The 24,371-nt window shown below is 43.2% G+C and overlaps 1 protein-coding gene and 1 long non-coding RNA gene across 3 annotated transcripts; one reads left to right on the top strand and one right to left on the bottom strand.

Annotated features, from left to right (window-relative positions):
- Positions 1-1,470: 1,470 nt before the first annotated feature.
- On the bottom strand, positions 1,471-16,205 carry LOC108897797 (uncharacterized). 2 transcript variants are annotated; one of them, XM_018697586.2, is made up of 6 exons: positions 15,466-16,205; positions 9,651-10,422; positions 8,254-8,442; positions 7,893-7,971; positions 5,268-5,432; positions 1,471-2,796 (listed from the first exon to the last, which is right to left on the bottom strand). In XM_018697586.2, exons 1-6 carry the CDS (start codon positions 15,545-15,547, stop codon positions 2,143-2,145), a joined length of 1,941 nt encoding a protein of 646 aa, XP_018553102.2. In that variant the 5' UTR covers positions 15,548-16,205; the 3' UTR covers positions 1,471-2,142. The 2 variants fall into 2 exon arrangements, with proteins under 2 accessions (XP_018553102.2, XP_018553101.2); XM_018697585.2 differs by having other exon boundaries at positions 1,482-2,796; positions 7,809-7,971; positions 15,466-16,202.
- Positions 16,206-21,133: 4,928 nt separating this feature from the next.
- Positions 21,134-22,031, top strand: LOC108897796 (uncharacterized). The gene is made up of 3 exons (XR_001963351.2): positions 21,134-21,239; positions 21,406-21,549; positions 21,741-22,031. It is a non-coding gene; the product is annotated as an uncharacterized LOC108897796 (long non-coding RNA).
- The last annotated feature ends 2,340 nt before the right edge of the window (positions 22,032-24,371 follow it).

Raw genomic sequence — 24,371 nt, 5'->3', positions numbered from 1 at the left:
GAACAACCACTACAGCTGTTCTGAAGGTACTTTCATAATATTCAAATATAACCATCTGGTTAAAAATTATTATATTAGATCGTTTATTAAAAAGGATTTTTTAACCAGGATTACCAAGTAGTGTCTCATTTTCCTAATCCCTAAAAATAGTAGCCACAAATTACATATTCTGTTAAAACATAACATAAAACAAAAATTCTAAATATTATTATTAGTTATTTTTTGTCTTTATTTATGTTAGTTGCAATTAATGTATATTTTCATTAAAAATAATAATAAATTAATATTGTTGTATTGTACAAAAAGAGCTGAAAGGCACAAACTGGGGCTAGCTAATAGCCAGTCAGCAGACTGTCACATAACACAAGAACCTCAGACCCTGAACAACCAGTATTAGCTGTCATGCTAGTCTCCTTCTCATCAAACCTACAAACTGGAGTATATGTTTTGTTCTGAACCTTAACCTGGGTGAATTCAATGGGGGAAAAGACTGCTGCTAACGCCAGGTTTAAGGCTAAATGGCTAATTCAGCGCAGCACAATTAAAAAAGACTTAAGACTTACCTGATAATGTCAGTGTTGGTCTGTGTGGATGCTGGCATGCTTTTCTTTCTTCAATATCTCTGCTAACTAAACACTGTTTTCCCCTAACCTACAGTTTCCAGGAAGTTTGTTGATTTTGTGCCTTTGTTTCCTTGCTGGTTCTCTGCTACCAGACATGGCCACCGCCGCATCTCTTGTGAGCCAATTAGGACACTTCACTTCCATTTAATGATAAAAAACTTCAACATATCAACTATATAATATTACATTTTTTAACCCCTAAAAAGGATAACTGGCTTTTGTTGGGCTTTAGAGACTTTGTAATCTTTGAGCTAAATGGTGGCTAAAGTTAGCTAATGTTAGCTAATCTTAGATAAGTGTTGCTGTGTAACTGATAAAATCAAGTTAGTTCACTGACTTTTTGACTTTTCTACTGTTGCAATTTTTTAGTATTTAATGTTAATCTCTTGTGGCCAAAGTAGCAGCTGTTCACCAAACTTTACCTAACAGTGGCTAGAAATATGGAGTTTTACTTAAACTACAGTACACGCAGAAATATGGGAACACTTTCAGTCAGTAAGTCTGGTTGTGTGATCTCTTACGCACAGACACACGCACATGACTGTAGTTCATACTGTGGACAGACAAATCCAGACATAAAGACACAGAAATGACCCATGTTTAAGAATTAAGCAGGGAGCTATCATATAGTTTTACTATTTACTCCTTCAACATATTATTCGACAGATAATTGAAACTAAAATTGAACAGAATTACAAGGGACTTAATTTTGTTGTTCATATTGCAATGCTTTCTATGTCCACAGCGTGGCGGCAGAGTCCTTCATATTTTTTCATGTGCAACTTGGCTACACTAAACAACAATCAACATCTTTTATTCCTGTTGCTTTGCTGTCTCTTTTGGTCATTGTTTGCTTTGTTCCTCTCAGCTTACTCCATCTTTAGAGGACAATGCTGCACATTGTGTTGTTCATCTATTTATTGAGGATGAGAAACATGAAAAACATACCAAAAATGCCTTTGAAAACATGAAATAATCTTATACACTTAATAGCAAAAGATTTATAGAAACCATTGAAAACACTAAGGCTACTGTAGTAAACTCCTATGAAACCATTATGAACAATATCCTCAGCAGTCGCTGATGTTGGCACCATTCTAGGAGAAAGTGTTCACATGTAGTGGTTCATTTTGTGCTTGTTTGAGCAGTAACCTGAGCTTTGAGAGGTTGTTATTTACATGACGGAGTGAATATGTGGCTGCAGAGACTACACAGTGATTTATGTGTGCATTTTGGTGCATCCATGACTGCGTTTTAGTGAGTGTGGTGTATACAGAGCTGTCCCAGTTCTAGGTTTCTGGCTCCATGGACCAGGGCCAGGTGCTGTGCTCATCCTCTGGGTATAAATGTGGGGAGGCAGGGTACAAAGATGGATGATGGGTGGATGGATATATGATCTATAAATCACAAATAAAAGAGTTAGAACCATGATGGACAGATCACTGGATAGATTAAATTGTGATATATGTCTGTGCGTTTGAATTTATGGAGGCCTGGGCCAGACTGGGTGGAGGCCAGGTCAGGAGAGCGGTGGCAGAGATCGGGTGCTGACTGGGCTGTACTTCACCCTGGATGATGGTGATGGAGGCGGCTGGGTAAGATGAGGTGAGGAGGGGGATGGATGAATGTATCCACTCTGGTACTCTCTCCTGGTCCTTGAGCATTCTGAGCCGGGAGCTTGAGATCGACCTCTGGGCCTGCGTAGCTGGGGCGGGGTGGAAGCGGAGGTGGGCATGCATTTGTACTGGGCGGGAGAGTGGTGGGAGGGCAGATGGCAGGTGGGGGAGGAATAGCACCCAGGTGCGGAATGACGAACCGGTGACGGGTGGCGACCGGGTGAGGGGTAACGGCCAGGTGAGGAGTGCCTTCCAGACAAGGGTTCACGGTTAACGCATGGGTGCTCCTTGGAGTGTCTTGGTGATCTGGGTGACTTAGGCACCTTGGGCGACTTTTGCATGTTAGGTGTTCTGGGCGATTTGGGTGACTTGGGAACTGGGTGAGAGCTGGAGTATGAGTTAGCACTGTGAGTGGGAGGGGCTTTGCTGGGAGATGTGGATTCTCCATTGTTGGCAACCTTGTAGAGGAAGACGTCATACTGAAGGGGTGAGTTGGTGTCTGAGTGGAGCTTGGCCTCTTTGGGCAGGAGCACTTCCAGGCCAATAGTGACTCCATCCTGATGTGAAAATATGGCAAGTAGAGAGAGATGCAACAATGCAGGGAGAGTCACAGAGGAATAATAATGATGAAATAAATCAATACAGAGAGGCATGCATGGATTATGAGACAATGGGCCCCTGGGCACCCAGACACAACGGGTTAAAGCTGCATTAACCAATTTTTATGCCAATAGTGGGCAGTGGAAACCAGCTGTGAACACAGCACTAACATGTTATCACCTTTTAAGTTAATATAGCAAACAGTTGCACACTTTGTACACCCAGCAGGTTTGGAGCAACATTAGCATTTGTTTGGCTTCTGTTCCTGGCTGCCTTACGAATGGAAGTCCAATATTTACTGTCATAATAGCTCTGTTTTGGGTCTCCACCAACTCCTCTGGGAAATATGTGACTTTTTAGCTGCTGAATTATCCACAGTGTTTACCAGCTAGTCTGCCCTTTGATGCCGGGTAGCACACAATGGGTCTTATAAGCTTTTTCACATATGAATTTCCTGCTGTGACCAAAATGATGCTACAAGAGTGATGAGAGAAAAAACAAACAAAACAGTGGAAAACAGTGAGCTGAAAATGCCGTAAAGATCTGTGGAGCTGAGTGGGTTGCTCTACTGTACTGTATTTTATATTTTGATTTTGAGCTACCTCATTACTGCACCTTTACAACACTATAACTGAATTTCTGTTGTATTATCTTTTTGCCTCGCTGTATTTTATTTTATCTTATTCTATCTCTCTCCGGTCTAATTTCATTCTGCTTCATGGATTTTCATAATCGTTCATATTGTGATATTAAATGTTGTTCTGATGCATTTCTTTGCCTTAAGTCAAGCACTTTGTATTTCCTATGCTAATTTTGAATTGTACTGTAGCACATCAGACTTGGAACTAGCTGATAACCAAAAACTATAAATCAGCATTTAAAAAAATGATTGGAATATAACAACAATTGGTAAGAACAGGCACAGATCCCTCTAAACAGCCCAGGCCCCTGTGTCTGTGCCCAGTCGGCCCATTTACTAATCCATCCATGGATAGAGGAGGGTAAATAAATGATCAGCACTAGACCTGGGGAAATAAAACAAAACAACAAATGATATACTGTATGTTTAAAAATTAAGCAATGTTACAGAAAATTATTTTAAAAATGCGAGTTTGAATAAAAATGATGGTGTGGCCAGATATTCTCTAGAAAGAAGAATAGACACAGGTATACAAACTCAAAGCTCAGAGCACATAATTCAACTTTCATCTCCATTCACATGAGAGCCATTCTGTAAATGACAAAGTAAAACTCAGTAATGTGTGATGTTTTCCCTGGCAACAACGTTCTGATGTTCTGGGAGAGATTTTTTTTTTTTTAAAACAGAGACTAATATTTAAGCTCTCGCTGTAGTTCTTGGTCATCTTGGAGAGCTGTCCGTGGTACTGAATGGGCACACAGTCCCCGTTGAGTGTGTGGTGTAATCTGTGAGCTTCCTACTGTGGCACAAAAGCAGGGTCAGCCATGCATTCAGTTATTATTAGCATGGGAGCAGTTGGGCAGTAGTTAGCTTCATTATGAGCCGGCATGCAGAGAAGAGAGAGAGAGAGTGAGAAAGAGAGAGTGAGAGAATCTAGAGGGAAAGTAGAGCTCATAGCAACACACAGGGACAAGCTGGATAAAATTAAAAAGATTTATTCCAACAACTGTGAACTATAATCCTCCATGTATACCCAAAAAAGTACAAAAGAACCTCAAGTACATTAAAGTATTAGAAATCACATTGAAAACCAAGACACAGCGTGTGTAATATGTGTATATAGATTCAAATATCAACTCCAAGCAATTACTTTGACCTCATGTAATCTAGACATATCCACTTATTAGCAATGTCAAACATGAATACTTCGCAAATACAGATTCACTTGAATTCCACGTACTTCTTTTGCAAATATTACGTTTTCAGACACTTTTCGTTGATAACACCAATGCATGCGGGCAGAGAGAGTAAGGCGGGGGCAGGCTGAGGTGGGGGGTTGGGGGCTGGGGGGGGTCGCGGGGGGTGGGGAAGCAGGAGCAAAGACAATGAAGGAGCGAGAGTTCATTGGTCAAAGACCAAGGCGGGGCATCAGTAAAGAGGAAAGTCAGTCATTACTTGGTCCAAGCCAGAGATTTTAGACCAGCATTAAGAGGCAGAGAGAGAGAAAGGGAAGGAGGCAGCAGTGCCACTATATGATCGCTGATGGCATGGCAGCCTTGTAAACAGGACTATTGTGCTTCTCAAGTTGTTTCCTCAAATTCATGTTGTGCTTACTTTTGACATGAGGCCTGATTAAAACTGTATAAAGCACACTTTGTGTGTACTTCGGGAGGTGTGAACAGTGTTAGCCTGTAATGATCTGTTGTTGTATGTGTGCTCATTAAATTCTCCGGCAGCACACTGTGACAGATGGTGACATTATACCAGGTTGTTCTGGAGCATGTTTACCTCTGCATTTTCCTCTGTGTTGTTGGGGGTGTGGCCGTGGTCGTGGACGACAGACATAGGGCGATTGTTCTCGTGCTTGGGGGAATGAGAGTTGAGGATGTTCATAGACCCCTCCTCTTTGGGTTGCGGTGACTTTGCTGGGTCCTCCTGCTTCTGAGGCTCATCCTGCGGGGAAAGTCAGTTACTCTTTACACATGCCTCACATTTACACATACAAATACACCTTGATACACACAGAAGGAGAGAGAGAGAGAGAGAGAGAGAGAGAGAGAGAGAGAGAACACATAGGACTCAGGGTTCTGCAACGTTAAAGTGCGTCAGCACCTGCAGGAAAGTCTGAGTCCTAGCTTTAGTAGGAAAATCCAATAGTTATGGTTTGGCAAATGCTGCGTTCACCAAAATCTGAGGTGCGTTACACCCTCACAGGTAAGTTGGAAAAATGAAGAGGCGGGCTACTCTATGTGTATTGGAGGAAGCACATGGGAATCTGCACTGTCCCCAGCTGACAGTGGATTTAGCAGTGACGAGCACATTGCAGAGTAGTTTACAATATAGTATCCTCAAAGGATTTTGACTAAACTGAATGAAAACTAAACTAAAAGTGGAAACTAAAAACATGCAGCTCAGCAAGCAGAATCATACGCCTCTCGCAGGAAGCTTCTGTCGTGCTAGAGATGATCTTCTCGGACTGATACAGGTCACTATATGGACTGATACTCCAACTGTATGTTTAGACCTTTATCTAATCAACTAATCATACCTCAACCTTTTAAAAAATGCCAATCAGCCCTCTGACATTTAAAAAAAACTGCATTGGAGACTATTTGCCTGCAGGGGCTTTTTAGCCTCTAGACCTGACATTTGGAGTAAAGTTAAATGCCAGCAGAGCTCCGAGGCCAGTGGTTTATATCAGAGAAGCAAGTCACAAATTGTTCACTCCAGTTAGTCTAGCCAAGCATGGGTAATGGACTGAGAATTAATGTGCAGATTTTGAAGCACCCATCAATCTGTGCTTGTGTTTGCGAGTGCATCCTCGTTGAATGTAGCTAAACGCACGCGACTGTCAACAAGGGAGCCCTGTTTGTATGACTACAGAGCTATTGTCTCTGTGTGCATGTGCTCATGTCAGCTTATAAATGTTCAAGCGGATCAATTGATCGGCGTGTCACAGACTTCCGAAGGTCATGGGCGCAGCAGGCAGAAAGTAGGGCACCATCGATCAATCACACTGGACACAGCTGGACACAACTCACTAGAACGCCCTTTCACACCACAGATGACAAATTTAAAAAGCTTGAGGTCATACAAGTGAAATGGACTTGTTCTGTTGATCTCATGGACTTTATATGCCACCTTTGGTTGATATCTATTTACACCTGCCTCTATTATCAAGAATTATCATTGATTATTGAGCTTAAGTATGTGTCAGTAATATTGTATACTGTATTGGCTTGGTAACTCAGCTGGTGAGTATGATTGATGAATGCCAAACAGGGGCAAACATAAATCAGAATACAGAAATACAGAAACATGGATAGAAACGAATGCATCAATGCACACATATTCGTATATGGACACACAAACATACTGCTACATAATGCACCTTATAGCAGCACTACATGCACAACCTCTGGAAGAAAAATGGGTAGAAAAGGGGGAGACCTGCTGCACAGGGACCCTAAAATGGCTGCCTGAGCTTTTATGGGCACGAGAGCGAAGCGAGCAGTTAAGACAAAATGGAGGCTAAGTTTCCTCATCGAGCTTCTCAGGATGCTGCAGAGGCACACGTACAGTAAGAGCGGCAGCAAAATGTGGGAACTTGCTATTTATTCACACAGCGCTGACTACATAACACCTCAGAACAACTGGTTGCAGGAAGCCTTGCAGGAGGTGATTAATCACTTCACCTACAGTGTACGTCGTGGAATACAGCTGATAGGAGATCAGATGCAGGGGGGGAGCTAGTGGAAAGTGAGGTTTTGCAGCAAATGGAGAGCCAAAATCTGGCATCTAGCAGTTGCACGTTGGGTAAGTTCAAAGCAAAGCCAGGGAGGGAAACTGCTGCAGGCAATGCGGATGTTACTGCTCTGCTTACCTGGAAGTGGTTATAAGGGTTTCTGGGTTTATACTCCCAGGTATAGCTGGTTGTTGATGGCCTCTGAGGGGATCGGTGAGTGCGAAAAGCATTAAACACACACTTATACTATACGTACACAACTGTGAGTGAAAACCCAAAACAATTTCTGATTTAATAAGGATACAAGGTGAGTTTGGTGTGCGCATAACACTGCAAGCTTCAGTTAGCTGGGTGTTTTCAGTACAGAATGGCAGCCATGCGGACAGACAGAAAGACAAACAAATGCAGACAAACTACCCGAGCTGGCAGAGAGACAACACAGGAGCGAACATAATGAGGAAGAGAGGAAAACAGATGGAGGAAAGTTAAATAAGAACAACCAAAGAGAATGTAGAAGAAAGGAGAATAGGGAGAATGGAAGGAGAGAGAGAGGAAGAGTAAACATGAGGAGAGTTGGGGCATACCTGACAGATAATGTTGTCATAGTACGCCAGGTTTTGAGTGTGAGCTTGGGGGGCGGGCGGAGGGGTGTCGCACAGTTTCCTTACGTTTGGCTGCGAGCCGTCGGCTGTTGTGGAAACGGAGAGGCCATCCGTCTGCGGCTCACTGCTCTGTGGGCGGTACTTACTGCAGGAGGGCAGTAGGAGGGCAGAGGGAGAGAGAGAGATGTGTGTGTGATAAATATTTGCAGTTAACATGTCTTTTCTTTTAAGCATTTGTATCTTTCCAGGTCCACATTTTCCTGCACAGTGTGAAACTGGGGTTAAAGCCTCTGGAAGACACACACACACATCACACACAAAAAATATATCATCACAGTGTGACACAAAGTGTAACTCACAGCACGTAGTATTTTTTACATTCTCACCTCCCAGTCACGCACGCACACAAAAACACTCACACACACACCTGCGTTTGCGAAGGCGCTTGTTCTCGTTCTTGAGGCGGTGCAGCCTCTTGGCAAAGAATACGATGATCATGAAGAGTAGGAGGAGCACAAAGGAGGCCACGCCCACCACCACGCATATCACCTGGAACTCTGTGACCGCCCAATCGCAGCGCGTGCCTTTGTTCCAGATGTAGTCCTGCACGTTGCACCTGGATACAAAGGGGAAGAAGCGGAAGCATAACGACTGTTCTTACCTCATCATGCGTCTTGACTTATTGCCTGTTATATTAAATCAACACATTTAGTTTTCTGTAAAAAGCCAATAGCCAAGAGGTTTATCATGAGTGTGTGCCCACCCCACTAGTGTATTTACAATATTTATAACTACAGCGTGTTATCCAGAGTAAAGAGTGTAAAACTGTACTCAGGGCTGATGACATGGTGCCCTGAGGTCTGTCCAGCAAAGCAGGGATTCGGCCTGCAGCCTAGTCCTTAATGAGATCAAAGGATCAGGACACGTGCATGCATATGTGTGCGTGTGCATGTGTGTATGTGTGTGTGTGTGTGTGTGTGTACCTTGTACATTTTCTGTTTTTTCTCTGTGCAACTTCATGCAAGTGTTTGAATGCTCAGATATTGTAGTGTGTGTCTGTGTGTGTATGACTGAGTATGCATATGTATGTGTGTGCCATTACTCAGCAGGTATGCTGAGACGAGCAACAGTTTACCTCAAAGCTCACAGTGAGGCTGCAGGATAGGACAGATGGTGCTATCAAGGCGTGGTGTGTGTGCATTAGTTTGTGTTTGTGTGCACAGGCAGTGTGTGTTCGTCTTTTATTTAACTTGTGTGTGTGTCTTCCTCGCTGACCTTACTGTATTGTCATCTTTCTCATACTTTCTATGTGCGTGTACTGCGTGTGTCTACATCAGCTGTCACCAGCCAACCAATACACACACATACACACATGCACAGACACACTCTTTACCCCCTGCCTCCAAAACTGAGCTAATCCTTTGGCGACCCTGCTGTGATCTTGACGAGCCTCATGACACATTAAGCCAGCCTTCTGTCTTTGTGCATGTGTGTGTTTTCAGTGTGTGCGTGCTTGTCTGAAATGTCCTAAATCTTTTCCTTTGTGTTGGAGAGGGAACATATTGGAAATTATCCCAACAACACAAATTAAAAGGGGGAATGTTTTAGCTCCCGGCAATCCTCCCAAACACCCCTGCTGCCACTCACGTACTATACATATGCATGAATACCAGTTTTCCTCTAAAATGTCATTGCCTGCTTGTAAATGCTAATAAAATGTTACTAAACATGATGAAGAAAGATTGAAAAAGGTGTACAATTTATTGAAAGACAGCCAAACAAGCCACTGCACCATACCTGTAAATTAAAATGTGTTTTTCTCACCTGCAGAAGGCGCCCATTCCTGCCACCACGGTGCACACTCCTCTATTGAAGCAGAAATTGGGTTCAATGTCACACTGAGACACACACACCCCGGGACCAGAGCGTACAAAGCCCAGCCTGCAGCCGTCGGCCCCCATGGCGCCACCTAAGCCTAACCCATCGCCCTTATCTGGCCCAGGCATGGGAGGAGCGGGTAAGGAGGGCCCGCTGTCCTTGTTAGGCTTCACGTTCTCAGGAACAACAGGAGCACCGGCAAGGAGCGGATTCTCATCCTCCATGTCGGCCGGGGGCGAAGGTGTGGGCTCGGGCTCCGGGGTCGTATCTAACGCAGAGAGGTCGTCATCAGGCGACAGGTAGTCGTAAAAGTCAGAAAGCGTCCATGCGGTGGGGTCTCCACCTTTCTGCTTCTGGGGTTTGGGGGCTTTCGCCCAATCCAGAGCAGAGTCGGAGGGGACGACATCTGGCGCCGGGCTGTGGAACTCCACGGTGATGACGTCATCAGACAAGGGGTTTCCTGGCTGGTCCGGACCCGCCCCACCGGCGGTGAGCTCCTCCACCGCAGGTGGGTCCTCCTCTACGAAGTCCAGGTGGGCGTGTTTATGAGAATGGTGACGTTTGGTGGAGCTGAGAGGGAGTTTGGCCCCGAGACCTGCTCCAATCAGGTGGTCTCTCTCTGCCGAGTCGTCACTTAGGACCATCCTGGTGTTCAAGGCCTCCTTGTTGACAGATGACTGGTTGTGGTGATGATGGCGCCTGGCCAGTGAATGCCTCCCTGTCAATCAGACACAAAGAAAGGGGTTATGGGGTAGCCCAGTGATTTAGTATTACACTACTACAAAGTTGGGGGACTCACAAGAGATAGATTAAACAAAGACTTTTAAAAATAAAGGCAGCAAAGACTGACATTTCGTCCCTATTTTGGGTCACTGTCTTACCACTGGATCGTACACTGTCTTTTCATTAGATCCTTTCTATCTGGAAAAAGCCTAGCTATCCCAGATGCCACTAGAATGTAACCCAGGCTTTTCATTGAAAATCTGTAGTCTCAAAGCCCAAGCCGAGATAACTGCGATGACATCAACAGGGTTTATTTGCTCAGACAAGACAAAGCTCCTCCAGAGACCCTGAGGACATCATACAGCTGTTTTCACAGGTCGAGCAGTCCTCGACTGTGACAGGTAAACCGACTTTGATGTGTAAAATCAATTGAGTGCCACTTTAACATAATCATATTGTCAGCGCTGCATCAATGACAGAGTGGTGGGGGAGTTTGTCAGCTCTTTTTTGTGATTTCATCTGAATGTGGAGGAGAAAAAAATAATAAATAATGGCTGGAACACACTCACACAAATATAAGTTTCTTTTTTTGGATTGGAGTTAATCCCATGGTGCTGTCTCTGTTTTCTTTTATAAAGACTGTGGCCCAAGGATAAGGCATGAATAATTTAAATGGATCCCTACAGTATTCTGCAGAAATGCCTTAAGGCTGTACCAGGCCAGGTTTTCTAGGAGAATACAGTTAGTCGCTATATCCCTCACTCTGAATTCAGCTGAATTTGACAAACATCGTAAAATATACAGAGTGCAATGTGCACAAAATCTGTCCATGAGAGAGCTGATTTAAGGAAAAGTGTGGCTCAGCAAAGAAAAAACTTGCTGTGGTTCATGTTGAAGAGCTAAGTGATTAATTGTCAAAGAAATCAGAACAGGAGCTGAAGTGTGAACTGAACTGTCATGCAATCAGACCGCGGAGATGTAGGATTAAGCACATCGAGTGATTGACTAATGTGCTCTGGTGACCACGACTGGGTGAGGATTAGATTAGGGATTTAAGGCTATAGGTTAGAGGCCAACCGGTCAGGCACTTCTCCTGTAACTCAGCAATCTGCAGAGGAAGATGCACACACATAGCCACAAGAAGGAGAAAGAGTGAGAAAGAACAAGAGAGAGGACAAAGAGATACAGGCAGATAGGCTTTGGTTCTTAAAACCTTTTAACATGCAGCAGATCACCTGTGGGCCAGTCATTACAAATTCATGCTGTGCAGAGTAACATTGTTCAAACCTGCTGAACTCTATTTTAAATTCAAGTGGAGATCCCAAAGTTTCTAACGAAATACTAAAGTTTTCATTTTATCCTTTTGGACAGAGTCAGGGTAGCTATGTCCAGTCTTTTTTTTTTTTGCTAATGGGCTGCTGGAAGGTTGCTTGATATTTAGCATCCAGACATATGAGTGGTATCAATCTTCTCATCTAACTCTAGGCAAGAAGGCAAATTTGTGCATCTAACAAAATGTAAGACTATATCTTTAAGGAGGAACCAAAGGGTACAAGAAAGAAAGACAGAAGGAAAGACAGAATGACCCTGCTCTTGAACAGTTTGGGGAGTGTTTTTCTTGCACTGTTCCTGCAGTTGACTGATTTTCAAAAATCCACTTCTTCATACTTTTCCACTGGCCTGGTACATCTGCACAAATTGCCAAACTCGTCCAAATACTTGGCTGGACGGCCTCTCTCCCCCCGCTGCCACCCTGAAACCACTGTGTCCAATGAGATCACTGCTTCCAGTGTCTGCCACTTCATTCAGAGCTAATACAAAAACCATCTGAACGTGCCTGGAGTCACGAAGACTAGTGGTGGCTGAGGAACCATGAGATTCACCTCACAAAACACACACACACACACTGCTGTTGCCATGGTGAGATGTAAAGAGGTGCCATGTTGAAAGGAGGAGTGGGGCGAGGGAGTTGCAGTGGAAACAGAGAATCCAGTGTTTGTGCGTTCTCTCTCTCACTCTCTCTTGTTTTTCAATCAATCAGCCGGCCAGTCAGTATGCCAACTCCATCTCTGGGAAAAACCAAGGTGGAATGAACTTGAACGCTTTCACAGTTCGTGAAAGAGACAGACGTGCTCCACCAGTTAAAACTGATTACAACTGATTCAGATTTCATTTAAGGGTTCAATCTGCCAATTTGTTCCCCCGTTGAGACTTAGATGCTGCATCCTGTTAGCAGCTGGCAGTCTCGTAGCGATTACAAGAGCAAAAGGGAGCATGAGGAGATTACAAGAGCGAATACGAGCAAATTGAATGCACGAGCCCCTGCTTAGCAATTTGATTTCCGCCTTAGAAATGGTGTGATTTGTGCCTTTAACCGCCGCTCAGCTCTTCACCTAGTCTGGCATCATGCTGAGCATGTCACCATGGTAACAAGTTCTACCTGAGGTCACTGTGATTGGCTAGAGTGCAGATTCCCAGAAGCTTTCAACTTACCAGCTGGACGCAGTGAGAATTATGGGTAGGTATCCGGCATATTGTTGCTGGATGAACACTTAACTACCAGTCAGAGTCAGCACTCAGGTGTAGGTCCCTGTCAGGTGGAGGATCCACTTAATTATGTTTTGACTTTTAAAAGAAACATTTGGTAAACGTTGCGCTGCATGTGTCCAGCTGCTCTGAACGTATCTCTTATTTGTTTTTTGACACCTCTGATCGGTCAACCTGCAACTGCTTCACCCCAATCTGCATTTTATCTTTTTAAACCATAAATAGTATTCTCCTCTCCCCGTCTGTGTGCGTGTATGTGAGAGTCAGCAGAGATGCTGATGATCTGATCTATTGTGACATATCATGAGCTTTCTGGGGCTACAGGGCAGATGGACATCACAGTGTGCATTCACTCAGACAGTGAACACACACACACACACACACGCACACACACACACACACACACACACTTACATGACAGAGCACCCAGAAGTCTGGATTTGATCCATATTGCTTTACATGGACTTCAAGCATAATGTGTGTTTCTGTGTTTTTGTGTGTGAATGCATGAATCAGCAATCATCTGAATAACTGATTATTTAAGTAAAAGTGACAAAATGTGACTATTTTATTGGTTTTCTTAGTCCCATACAATTGTAAATAGAACATCATTTCTTTTCAGAAAATAGGTTCTAATGACTTTCTGATATCTTTTAGACTGAACAATTATTTGGTTAATCGAGAAAAATAACTGTAAATTGAAGAATATTTCAATTAGATGCAGCTTTAGTTTTATATGATTATGTAAAATCGCAGACCTGCTGAGAAAGCAAAGTCTGAGCCTGAGTTACAACACACTGAACTTGAAAAATGAGTCCTATAGATTAAAGAACAAACCTTTAGAGGATCATTACAGGAATATTAAAGCTATATATTCTGTCTGCGTTGTTCCTTTTTATTTGCTTGGTCTAAGGGTCACAGCGAGAGGTTTTATTTTTGAACTGTACTGTATTATACAGGGATGTGTTTCTGCTATTTAGCCTCCGCTTACTGATATAAATGGGGTGGACAAAATAATAGAAACACCTGGGTATGACCATAGAGTTAAAATTGCACCTCCCAGTTTCAACCCAAACTGAAGACTATATTAGACTGCATTATAGTTTTAGCCAGATGTACCTAATAAACAGCCACCTGAGTGTTGATGAAGAATCGCCTAATGATCCAAATCAATCACATATCCATAGGCACGTGGTCTCTGGGGTTTATAGCACGAGATACTGGGCGTCAGACATATAGCTCTATTTACCGGTCAATATGTCACAGTGTTAACGCCTGGTTACACATTGAGGGCGCGAGATGCGGCGAGAAAGGGGTAAGGGAGGGGGCGGTACAGTGGCAGCGCGTGCCCACGTGAACCCCGGCGACCCTCTGCGTGCACGAGCCACCCTGTTGCTGGGCAGCGGCAGCAGCGCTCGTTTTCTACATTTTCAAGATTTCCCTTATATTTCTGCGCGAGTATGTGTGTGTGTGTGTGTGTATGTGTGTGTGTGTGTGTGTGTGTGCCAGAGAGACAGCAGAGACTGGTTGTGTCATATTTTCGTTCCCACACTGCCTGCCTCCTTGTCTCAAGGGATGGACAGTAAAATGAGAATGCGGAGGGGTGGGTAAAGAGGGGGAGGGGGAGGGCAGCGGTGCAGCCGGCTCGGTTGTCTCGGGCTTCCCCGTAGATGTCTGGAGGAATTCGGTCCTTTCAGCACTGTGAATGGGCCTCCTGTAGCCAGGCCACGGTGCACCTAATCCCGCCTTTGTCTGGGCCACGCACCGCCGCGGCGAGTCGCAGCTGCAGCAGCCCAACCGGACTGTCAAATGCCCCTGTCTGTCACAACACCCACAGACCTACCTGTCTTTTCTTTATTAAGACGTACAGTGTTACAGTTCCTAACATTAAGACCGAGTCAGTTAAATTGTATTAAACGGTCACAGGAGGTAAAGGCTTTTTTTCTCCTCACACTCTGAATGGAAATGAGATTGGTCGGACCACGACCACAGTCAGAGGTTCAAGTGTCATTAATAATCAATATAGCAGCTTTAAACATGAGAGACAGAAAATGTGAGATCATACTATTACATTTGCCTGCACTGCTTAGTGAGTGATCGATAGTCTTTCGAAAGCAATTTTGACACTGATGACTGAATGTAAAGGATTATCAATGCATTTAAAAGATCTGTGTCCATATTAAACTACACAGAATTCAAGATCAAGCCCGTTAATGCTCAGCAGGTTGTCACCAATAGGCTTAAAGAATGGCAGTGCCGACAATACACAGATTGTTGAATATCAACCAGTAATGCCCAAATGGTAAATGGCAGCTGCAGTCCCATGCTGCATACATGAATCATTTGAATTGTCATTTTCCACATCAAAGCCATGCTAATGCAGGTGTGATTTGATTCATGCACGTGCGCGTTTGCATGCAACACACACACATACACACGCATATACACACGCACGCACAGGGTGGGACTCCGGTAGTAGCAATGGACTTACCGTGAGCAGACAGGGGGATGATGACCAGTGAGATGGTCAGTAGCACCTGCCAGGTCCCTAAACGACTGTCACCGCGCGCCATAACGTAGGGCTTTTCCCCTTCGATACACCGATGCGAACTCTGATCCGGTTCCTCCTTTCAGCGGTCAGGTAGTGGGGCTGTACGATAATCCTCACAGCGGATCCTCCAAAGTTCAGATCTTGCCCGTTTTCGCCATGTCGCCGTTATCCTCTCCCCCCAAACGTCTGGCCTCCCTCACAGCTGTAGCGTGTGTGCGCGTGCGTGCGTGCGTGTACGTCGGAACCCGTTTAACGGCTCGGGTTCGGTTCCATTGTCCCAAGCGGGTGCCCTCTCCTCCACACCTTTGGCGCGCGCGTGTGTCACTCTGAGTCCGTCGGCAGCAGCACTGCGAGGAGTTGTAGTAGTAATGCGCGCGACCGGCAGAGGGTCTGCAGACGAGAATTTAATTAACCGTTTTTTTTCCCCTTCTTCTTCTTCTTCTTTCGTCGCTGCCTGCCCGCGTGCGATCCGTTAAGCCTTTCCCTTTGGCTACATAGGCAATGAGCGGCAAAGCACGGCACGGTGCGGCGCAGAAAGGAACGGCGCGCGCGCACTGTGCGCTTGGGTGTCAAAGTGCCAACACACACTGAGAGATAGACACACACACACGAGAAAAGCGTCTGTTGTCACTGGAAGTCAATATGCTCCATTTTACACCACTGTTAATGTGTGTGTGTGTGTGTGTGTGTGAACACCCCCCCCCCTCTCTCCGTCTCTCTGTGTGGTGTTTGTATGTCAGGGGGTTATTTGGGTGCATGTTGCTTTTAACCAGTAGAGGTGTGTGTGTGTGTGTGTGTGTGTGTGTGCACTGTGGGTGGATAATCCTCTTACTGTTTTGTGATATAGGCTCCAGACAATGGCATCTGCCCATTACCCCCCAACACACACACTCACACAGTGCCCCCCCCCCATTTCATACATTCTCTTCCAAAGCGTCATTTCTATTATTTCCCTCCTCTCCCCTTTCCACCAGACACCCCAACACACACACACACACACACACACCGCCTTTCATGTTGCCTTTGCACCACTACATTTTACGATCTTTCCCTCTTTCACCCTAAATAGTGTAACAGAATTGCTTCCAAATTCATGTATGTAATCGCTGCTCTGTGACACTAATCCACTTTCCTGTTTCTCTTCTCCCATCTCTGTCACAAACAGCTAACAAAATGGCCTGCAGAGGGCCGACTACCCACTCTCCTCCTAAATGGGATTATGTCAAATACATTATGAAATAATTAAGACCAAATGCTCTGTTCCCAGTGAACAAATTGCAGTTTCACTCATTACTCATTGAATCGGCAGCAAATTGATCCCAGCTCCTGCTGCGAGCGGCGTCCCGCTGTTTCCCCCCATCAATTATCCATCAAGAAAAACACCAAAAGTCCATACCCCAAATCCCCACTCTCAGTGACAGAAAAGTGGGGTTTTGTACAAGAAGGAGCTGGCAAAGTGAGAGAGGGAAAGATAGATAGAGGGACAGCCACAAGAGAGGGAAAGAGGGTGTGTTTGTGTGTGTGTGTGTGTGTGTGTGTGTGATGGGATGTAGAAGATGGACAGAGATGGGTGAGCGCTGAAGAGAGGGAGCCGGCAAGTGGTGGAGATAGAGAAACAGAAAAATGCTCACTGATGCACTGCCAAACAGAGCAGAACGAAATTGCTTCTGCACCCGCCTACCCCGCCCCCCACCCCACCCCACACACCACACACACACACACACACACACACACACACACACACACACACTCACTCACACAAAGACCCACACATATCTGCCATGATAAACACATACAAGCATGTATACCCTATCTTTCAACTCTTACTTTGCCTGTAGTGATTGAATTGATTCCAGTACTTGTCTTTTTACAGACAGGGTAGGCTGCTTTTCAGCCTGTATGTGGAGGAAAGAGAAGTATTTTCTCGTGCAGGATGAACAGATGGATCTTCCTGAGAAGCAGAGTGGAAGAATAGCACACCTAAGTCGACGCCAAGCTCTGTGCGCGCATGTGTTTGTGCGTGTTGTGTTCAGGCCACGTTGGTTTTTCCATCCTGTGTTCCCGTGTTGAACAGTGAGGGGTGGACAGGATGTCCAAATCCCCTCCAGTGTATACTCTGTGTGTGTCTCTGAGTGTGTGTCCAATGTTGCAACATCCACTCTAGGGAGGAGAAGAGGCTGCTTGTTAAACTATACCTACCATAAGGCCTGCAATGGGCAGGTAACAGTGTGGAGCAGCAGTGTCTCTTTTCATCATCCACTGAAGGCTGCAAGCTCGTCTCTTCAATAAGCCACATCCTTCTCTCCACACCTTCCTCATCCACTAATTTACTTTTATCTTGGAAGCAAAAATATTTTATACATCATTTCTCTGTTTGTTTGTTTTTTTTAGCTTTTCCCACCATGTCTAAGGTAAACTTTCCCAACCTAGGGATCATGGCTCTTATAAGTGTTCACAGGAAAAATCTGAGAGGTCTGGAGATGATCAACAAAATGGAAAGCAGTAGAGACATATTTAGACTTTTTCTTGTGAGGTACTAGGTGGTACTAGTCTTTGGTTGAATGAACATATTCAGCTGGTGCTACACCTGTATACAAAAAAAGGCTGGGAGATAGTGATTTAGATATTCCTGCTGCATATTGCCTTTTTTACCTTCAGCTTCCTCAGTGTTGCCTTTGTTAAATGTTGGTTTGTGTAACAAATCAAAGGTTGTTCCACTGCTTCAAGTCCTTGTATGTAGCTCTGAAGAACAGAATAACTAAAAAACATGATTCAATCAGTAGTTATGTTTATTTATGTATTATGTCTGTTTTGATCATTTGTACACAATGTACAATGTGTATGTGTGCATTTCAAATTTTCAGATCACCTGAGTAGGTTTAATATAAAACACATTAAATGACTGGCAGGATATTCAGAATTCACTAATAGTACCACAGCTATTTGAGCCTGTTCAGTTGTCAATCAGTATGAGCTTGCTGGCAGCGCATTGGTTGAACGTCCAACAAAAACAATCAATAACGCAGATGACATTGCCCTTTTTTCTCTATACTGGAAGTGACACATCTGTTTGCTCTTTGGCAAGTACAAGTATGTCTGGTTACCATATTTGTTTGTACTGAAAAGAAAGGCGCCAATTTGGGAAACTGATGTTTTTTCTTTTTTTCTTTTTTCTATTTTCGTTTTCTTTTTTTTCTTTCTTTCTTTCTTTCTTTTTTTGATTTTGCGGCGGACAGAATATTTTTTGAGTAGTCTGACATTCTAGTACTATGAAAGGGTCATTGCCAATGTGAGCTCCACACCTATGAATTTTACATGTCAGTATTTGTGTAAATTGACCAGAAGCTTATCCTGTATGGCTAATCATAGTTCACAGTGTGAGATGATAAGAAGAGGGTGTCAGCCTTGTAGAGAGACACAATAAATAAACTCTTTGATAAAGGGATCTGTGCTGCCACTAGGTGATGACAAAGCTTCAGAGTGTCTAACAGCAACAAGCAGTTTGTCATCTTACTTTCTCTGCACTGTGAGTATTCTACAACTGCACTAGTTACTATTTTCAGATGAGTATAATGGGGATGAGAACCTTACATGGGAAAACATTCAGAACTACAGTGGTGATTAGTGATTTCATTCAAAATTATTATTTGTCTTACTTGACTGTATGTAAGGAATGGATATGTGTTTGTACACCTGCAAGCATAACAAATGCTAATCATGCATAGGACTACAATTGTTTCAGATGGACTGCAGTCCACCTTAAAATATTCCACCTTAATGTTCTAACTCTCATGAAGGACTGAGGCAACTGTGGGAGTGACTTGAACTAAAAACTGGAAAAAAAAACAAAACAAAACAAAACTTCAGAGAATTTCAAGTACATAGCCTGTTCCCAGGATATGACTACAGAGTGATACAAATGCCAAAATTTGTTTTGACCCTGTAAGTAATTTACACTCAACTATTAACAACAGAGGGACAAATTTTCAAGTAGCCTTCATGTATGCGATGGAAATAAAAATGCTGCTCACTCATGATAAGCAACTTTTCATCTCAAAATTGTTCAGTGATTTCGAATGTAATGATACCTCATTTTCCTCTGAATTATAATAATCAGTCAGTGTCTGATGAATGTAGAACGCCCAGAGAGAAAGACGACATTTTGAACAAATCATTAACTTGACTTTTGTCAAACATCTGCAAAGTTTGTTTCGCAGAAGACAGTTCCTGAACGATCAATATTCACTTTACAAACAGAAAATGATTTCATTTAAAGTTATTCTTAACCATGTGATACAAATACATAGCTCACATTTTTAAAACCACAGACTTGAGCCTTTGAAAATGTGATGAAATATTTTTCATCCACCTCTGAGCAAGTGTTGTGTTGCTGTTGTTGCTCTTAGGAAGACTTTAAGTGTGACCTTTGCCAAGGTTGGCATTGACTTAGTGGCAGAAGGTTTGGCAATATCGACCTCTTCTGTGGCTGTGATAGCAGGAGCAGTGGTACTGGGAGTGCTGATCTATAAGAACAGTAAGTGATTCAAACTCTAGGTAAACTCTGGCTTTTCTGTGTGAAGTTGACATGCCGACGTGAGTTACCTCTGGATACTCCGGCTTCCCCCCATAATTCAGTGGGCCATTATCATAGACAGCCACTGTGGTCTGCTCACAATTTCTGACAATTTCCCCTGGAAGAAGCTCCAACTTATATAGTTCATAGCTCCTCCCACTCCAGGAATAACATAATCAATAATAAATTAAATAATTGATTAACTTATGCCAGTGATTTTATCTATTACCCAATAAATAACTATTATAAGTTAACAGTGAAAACATTACTAAACTTGTTCAAAGAGCTCACAGGATCTCAGACTACCTGAAATCTATATATTCTCCTAACCTCTCCCAACCTCCCCCCTCATCTATACCACACTTGGCACATTCCCAGAGTCTTTGACCATAAAAGGATTCTAAATGGGAAAAGACTGATTTGGCAGTTCAGTAAAGAGCAACACAACCCCTACTTTATACTAATTGCCAAATAGCCAGTCATCTGCCAGCTAGATGACATGCAAAAGTGACTGCAGTGGACAAGCACTGTGTGTTGTGTCTTAAGCTTAAGCTAGAGGTTATGGGGCATCCCAGTAACTGTACAGATAATAGATGGATGATTTACAGCTCGTCCTATTGGTTGCCTGCAAACATTTTGAGTTTTAACTATGGCACTGATATGTTTTTGCTTGAATGCAAACAACCTGAAACTGGTGCCTATGACATACAACTTGGCCACTGTTTTTAAAAGGTTTCACTTCAGTTGCCATAAAACATTCAGTTACCATTAAACACACGCTGGTAAATTAATGGTTACTGTAAGTTTCTCCACCCTCAGCCCCTAGCTCTTCCTGGAAAGTATGATCCGAGGAAAAGTACAAGCAAAAGTTGTTTTTCTTGATTACACACCATGATCAAACTTACAGGGTAATAATATACTTATCACTAAATAGATTGAAGCAGACTTTAGACTAAACCCCAAAGTGAAAGCAGGTTTTATTGAAACACCTGATCTGTCACTCATTTACAGGCTGATAAGATACTGTAAGAGAGAAATTACTGTATCTTGTGTTCATGAGGAAAGACAGTTTGAAAACACAAAGACTGTCTCTCTGCTGAAACTAAAAGGCTTTTCTCAAGATGATCGATCCACTCAAACTGTGAGTCCAGTCTGTCTCTTCACTCACACTGTCCACACGACCCTAACCCTAACCCTAAGTTGCTAAACTGTCAGTGAGTAAATCTGAAGTTTTCGCATGGTTTTTCTGCCCTGTGGAAAGAGTCTGATCTTGTGGTGATCTTTTTGTTACTGTTGAAATTTCCCAGGAAAAACTTAGTTTTTAGTGTTGGAGGTGGCACAGCAGTGAAAACAGCAAATGCAGTGATTCCATCTAATGAAGTTGTGACGCCGATAATAATCACATTGCTCTTCCTTGGATACTACATGTTCACCAAAGATATGTCTTCAGAGTAAGTCTACATTTGTTCATATTATTCACACAAACTTTTCTTTCCTCATTGACTTTTACATTGGGATCAAAGGACACCGTGTCCTGCTGGGACACAGTTGTTGTTTTCATTGTCTGTGTGACATTAATGATGCTAGAAAAATTAGTCTATTCCAACTGGTCTTTAATTAATTAATGTTTCTGTTTTTCCAGAGATGTCACCAAGGTAGTGATTGGAATGATGGCACTGAATGTCACTGATATGCTCAAAATGGAACCTAAGTTGGCGTGTGGATTCAATGCTTTTGTCATACTCATACTTGCGATTCTATCTTTGAATATTAACCAGGAAGCAGTTAAGAAGAAAGAAACAGATTAACCAGATAAAACCCATATAAGTGTTACAATTAATAACACTGTACACTGTACCTACACTGTAAAAAAAACCACACTGAATGGAACGCTTAGGATGTGATGAAAAAAATAAAATGAATGCATAGGTTTGCTTTGAGGTGTATTATTTTCATATAAACTACTCTGAATACTGAGGATATGCAATAAGTTAAATCAAGAAGGATAATGACTTTGATGTGGATTCACTCAGTGTAGTTAGTGAACGTATTCCCAACATTTTGTACTTTAAATGTACAAGCTCCACACACTCTTGGAGGGGCATGTGGAAATGAAAAGCTGTCAATGTAACTGCTGGGCGCTGGAAACGTACCATGAAGATACATCCTGAAAATAGAACAGAAACGAACACATATTTTTCCTCAGTTTGTGACATATCCCAGTATATCATAGACACTGTCCGGGGCAGTGGGCTTTATAAGGGCTTGCCAGTTCAATCTGAGGGGGTCTGGAGGTGATTAATAGGCTCTGGAGGCTGGTGATGTCCTGGTGATTCTGTGTGACTCAGCACAGGATTCAGAGTGTGAGATGATAATAGGAGGAGGTGTCAAGTCTACTAGATAGATATGGTAAATGAACTCAGGGTGCTTCAGTAAAGGGAGCTGCCACTAGGCTGATGACAAAGCTTCAGAGTGTCTAACAGCAACGTGCAGTTGGTCATCTTACCTTTCCTCCTGCACAGGTGAAGGTAATTAGACAAATGACAAGCCCTGTGTCGTTTGCTGTGTATGTAGTGGAGTATACACAACTGTCTGTGCACTTCAAGTGAAATGGTGAGTATCCCATTAAAAACATATTGTGAGTATATGATAGGTACTATCATCAGATGATGAAAATATGTAACATGTTGAGGATATTGGGGATGAGATTCTTGCAGTGGGAAAACATTCAGTGGCAATTAGTGGATTCATTCAAAATGATTTATCTTCAATGTTCTGTATGTTCACTCCTCTCCAATTAACTGCAGGATATTCATATACTAATCATGAATATGAAATCAAAACATATATTACAGACAATCTGTGGTTGTGGAGTTAATTCTTATATTAACAACTTAATGCATTCTTGATTTAAAGCTGTTGGTTGCCAGCAAACGTTTTGAGTTTAAACTATAGCACTGATGCATTTTTGCTTAATTCCAAACAACCTGAACTGACAGTACTGAAGTGGTAAATCTCTGCATGGAAGTTGCCCCTTGCTGAACGCCGGGGGGGGGGGGGGGGCTGGAAGAAGTTGATGCTGGAGGGGGGGACGCCCCCGTGAGGTCAGATCTTTGTTGTGTTTTGATCCTCAGGGCCGCCACACTTTACCGTTTATTCGTCTTGAAAATGAAACAATAGTCCCTCTTTGATTTTGCTTCACCCCATGCCCTTTATGACCTTTGCTTGCATAGTTCAAACAGAAGTCACTTGCAGTATACTCTCTTAAGACGCTGCATGCTGCCATCAGCCTCCCTCGCTGCTCATAAAGAAAGACGGACAGTTTGAAAACACAAAGATTTCCCTCTGGGGCCACGTTACAACTGAGACAAATAAAAGACTTTTGTCAAGATGAGTTATGAAATCCAACAGTGAGTACATTCTGTTTTTCCACTGATACTGTTGGAAAAAGCATGATGGACTTCTGTGTATAAATACATTGATGTGTACAAATACTACAGAGTTGTTTTACTGTCAGTGAGTAAATCTAAAATATTTGCATTCTCTGCCCTGTGGAATTTGGGGTTTGATCTTCCCAGACGACAAGTAACAACACTGGCAGCTACAGTGTAAGTCTGCATCTGTTCACACATCTGTTTCCCTCAGACAGAATTGTTATTTTCATTGTCTGTGAGATATTTACGAAAAGGTTTAGTCTGTTCTAACTCATCTTACTTAATTAATGTTTCTGCTCTTCCAGAAAACCGATGATCATGACAGGGATTATACTGATCACTGGTCAGTAGGTCACTGGTCTACTCATAATGGAACCGTTTGGAGTACACACTTGTTTTGACAACATCTTCTTGTAAATGAATATATTTAATAACTTAGCTGCAATGTGTTCCATCAGCCTCATCCTCAATTTCCTCTTGGAAAGTACAATGTGAGGTAAAGAACAAAAGTTGTTTATGGTTGGGACAGGAAATGTTTAAATCTTACGCTCAGTATCATAGAGTTATGAAATCTGAAATTACAGGTGTCCTGGCTCCTTCCTCTCACTCACTCACTCCGTGTGTGTGTGTGTGTGTGTGTGGTGTGTGTGTGTGTGTGTGTGCGCGGCGTGTGTGTGTGCCTGCTTCCTTGCAGGGCTTCCAGCTTGACTCACCTGTTTCTTAACTGCTTATTTACACTCAGTATACCAAGCCTGGCCTCCCAGTCACTGATTGCCAGATTGTTCTACTCACCCAGCTTTTACCTTCAGATAGGCTGTAGGTGATGCTGCTCTCTTTGT

The sequence above is a fragment of the Lates calcarifer genome, linkage group LG3 (genome assembly GCF_001640805.2).
Source record: "Lates calcarifer isolate ASB-BC8 linkage group LG3, TLL_Latcal_v3, whole genome shotgun sequence".
In the NCBI taxonomy this organism is placed as follows: domain Eukaryota; kingdom Metazoa; phylum Chordata; class Actinopteri; family Centropomidae; genus Lates; species Lates calcarifer.
Note: the sequence above shows the minus strand (reverse complement) of the source record. Positions and strands in the feature narration are given on the sequence as shown.

Bases quoted from the DNA above. Each gene is read 5' to 3' on its own strand.
- LOC108897797 (XM_018697585.2), bottom strand. From the start codon at position 15,547: ATGGCGCGCGGTGACAGTCGTTTAGGGACCTGGCAGGTGCTACTGACC. The intron at 7,972-8,253 runs GTGTGTGTGTGA...GCCCTCCTGCAG, and splicing joins AAGCGCCTTCGCAAACGCAG to TAAGTACCGCCCACAGAGCA. The intron at 2,797-5,267 runs GTAAACATGCTC...TTTTCACATCAG, and splicing joins ACACAGAGGAAAATGCAGAG to GATGGAGTCACTATTGGCCT.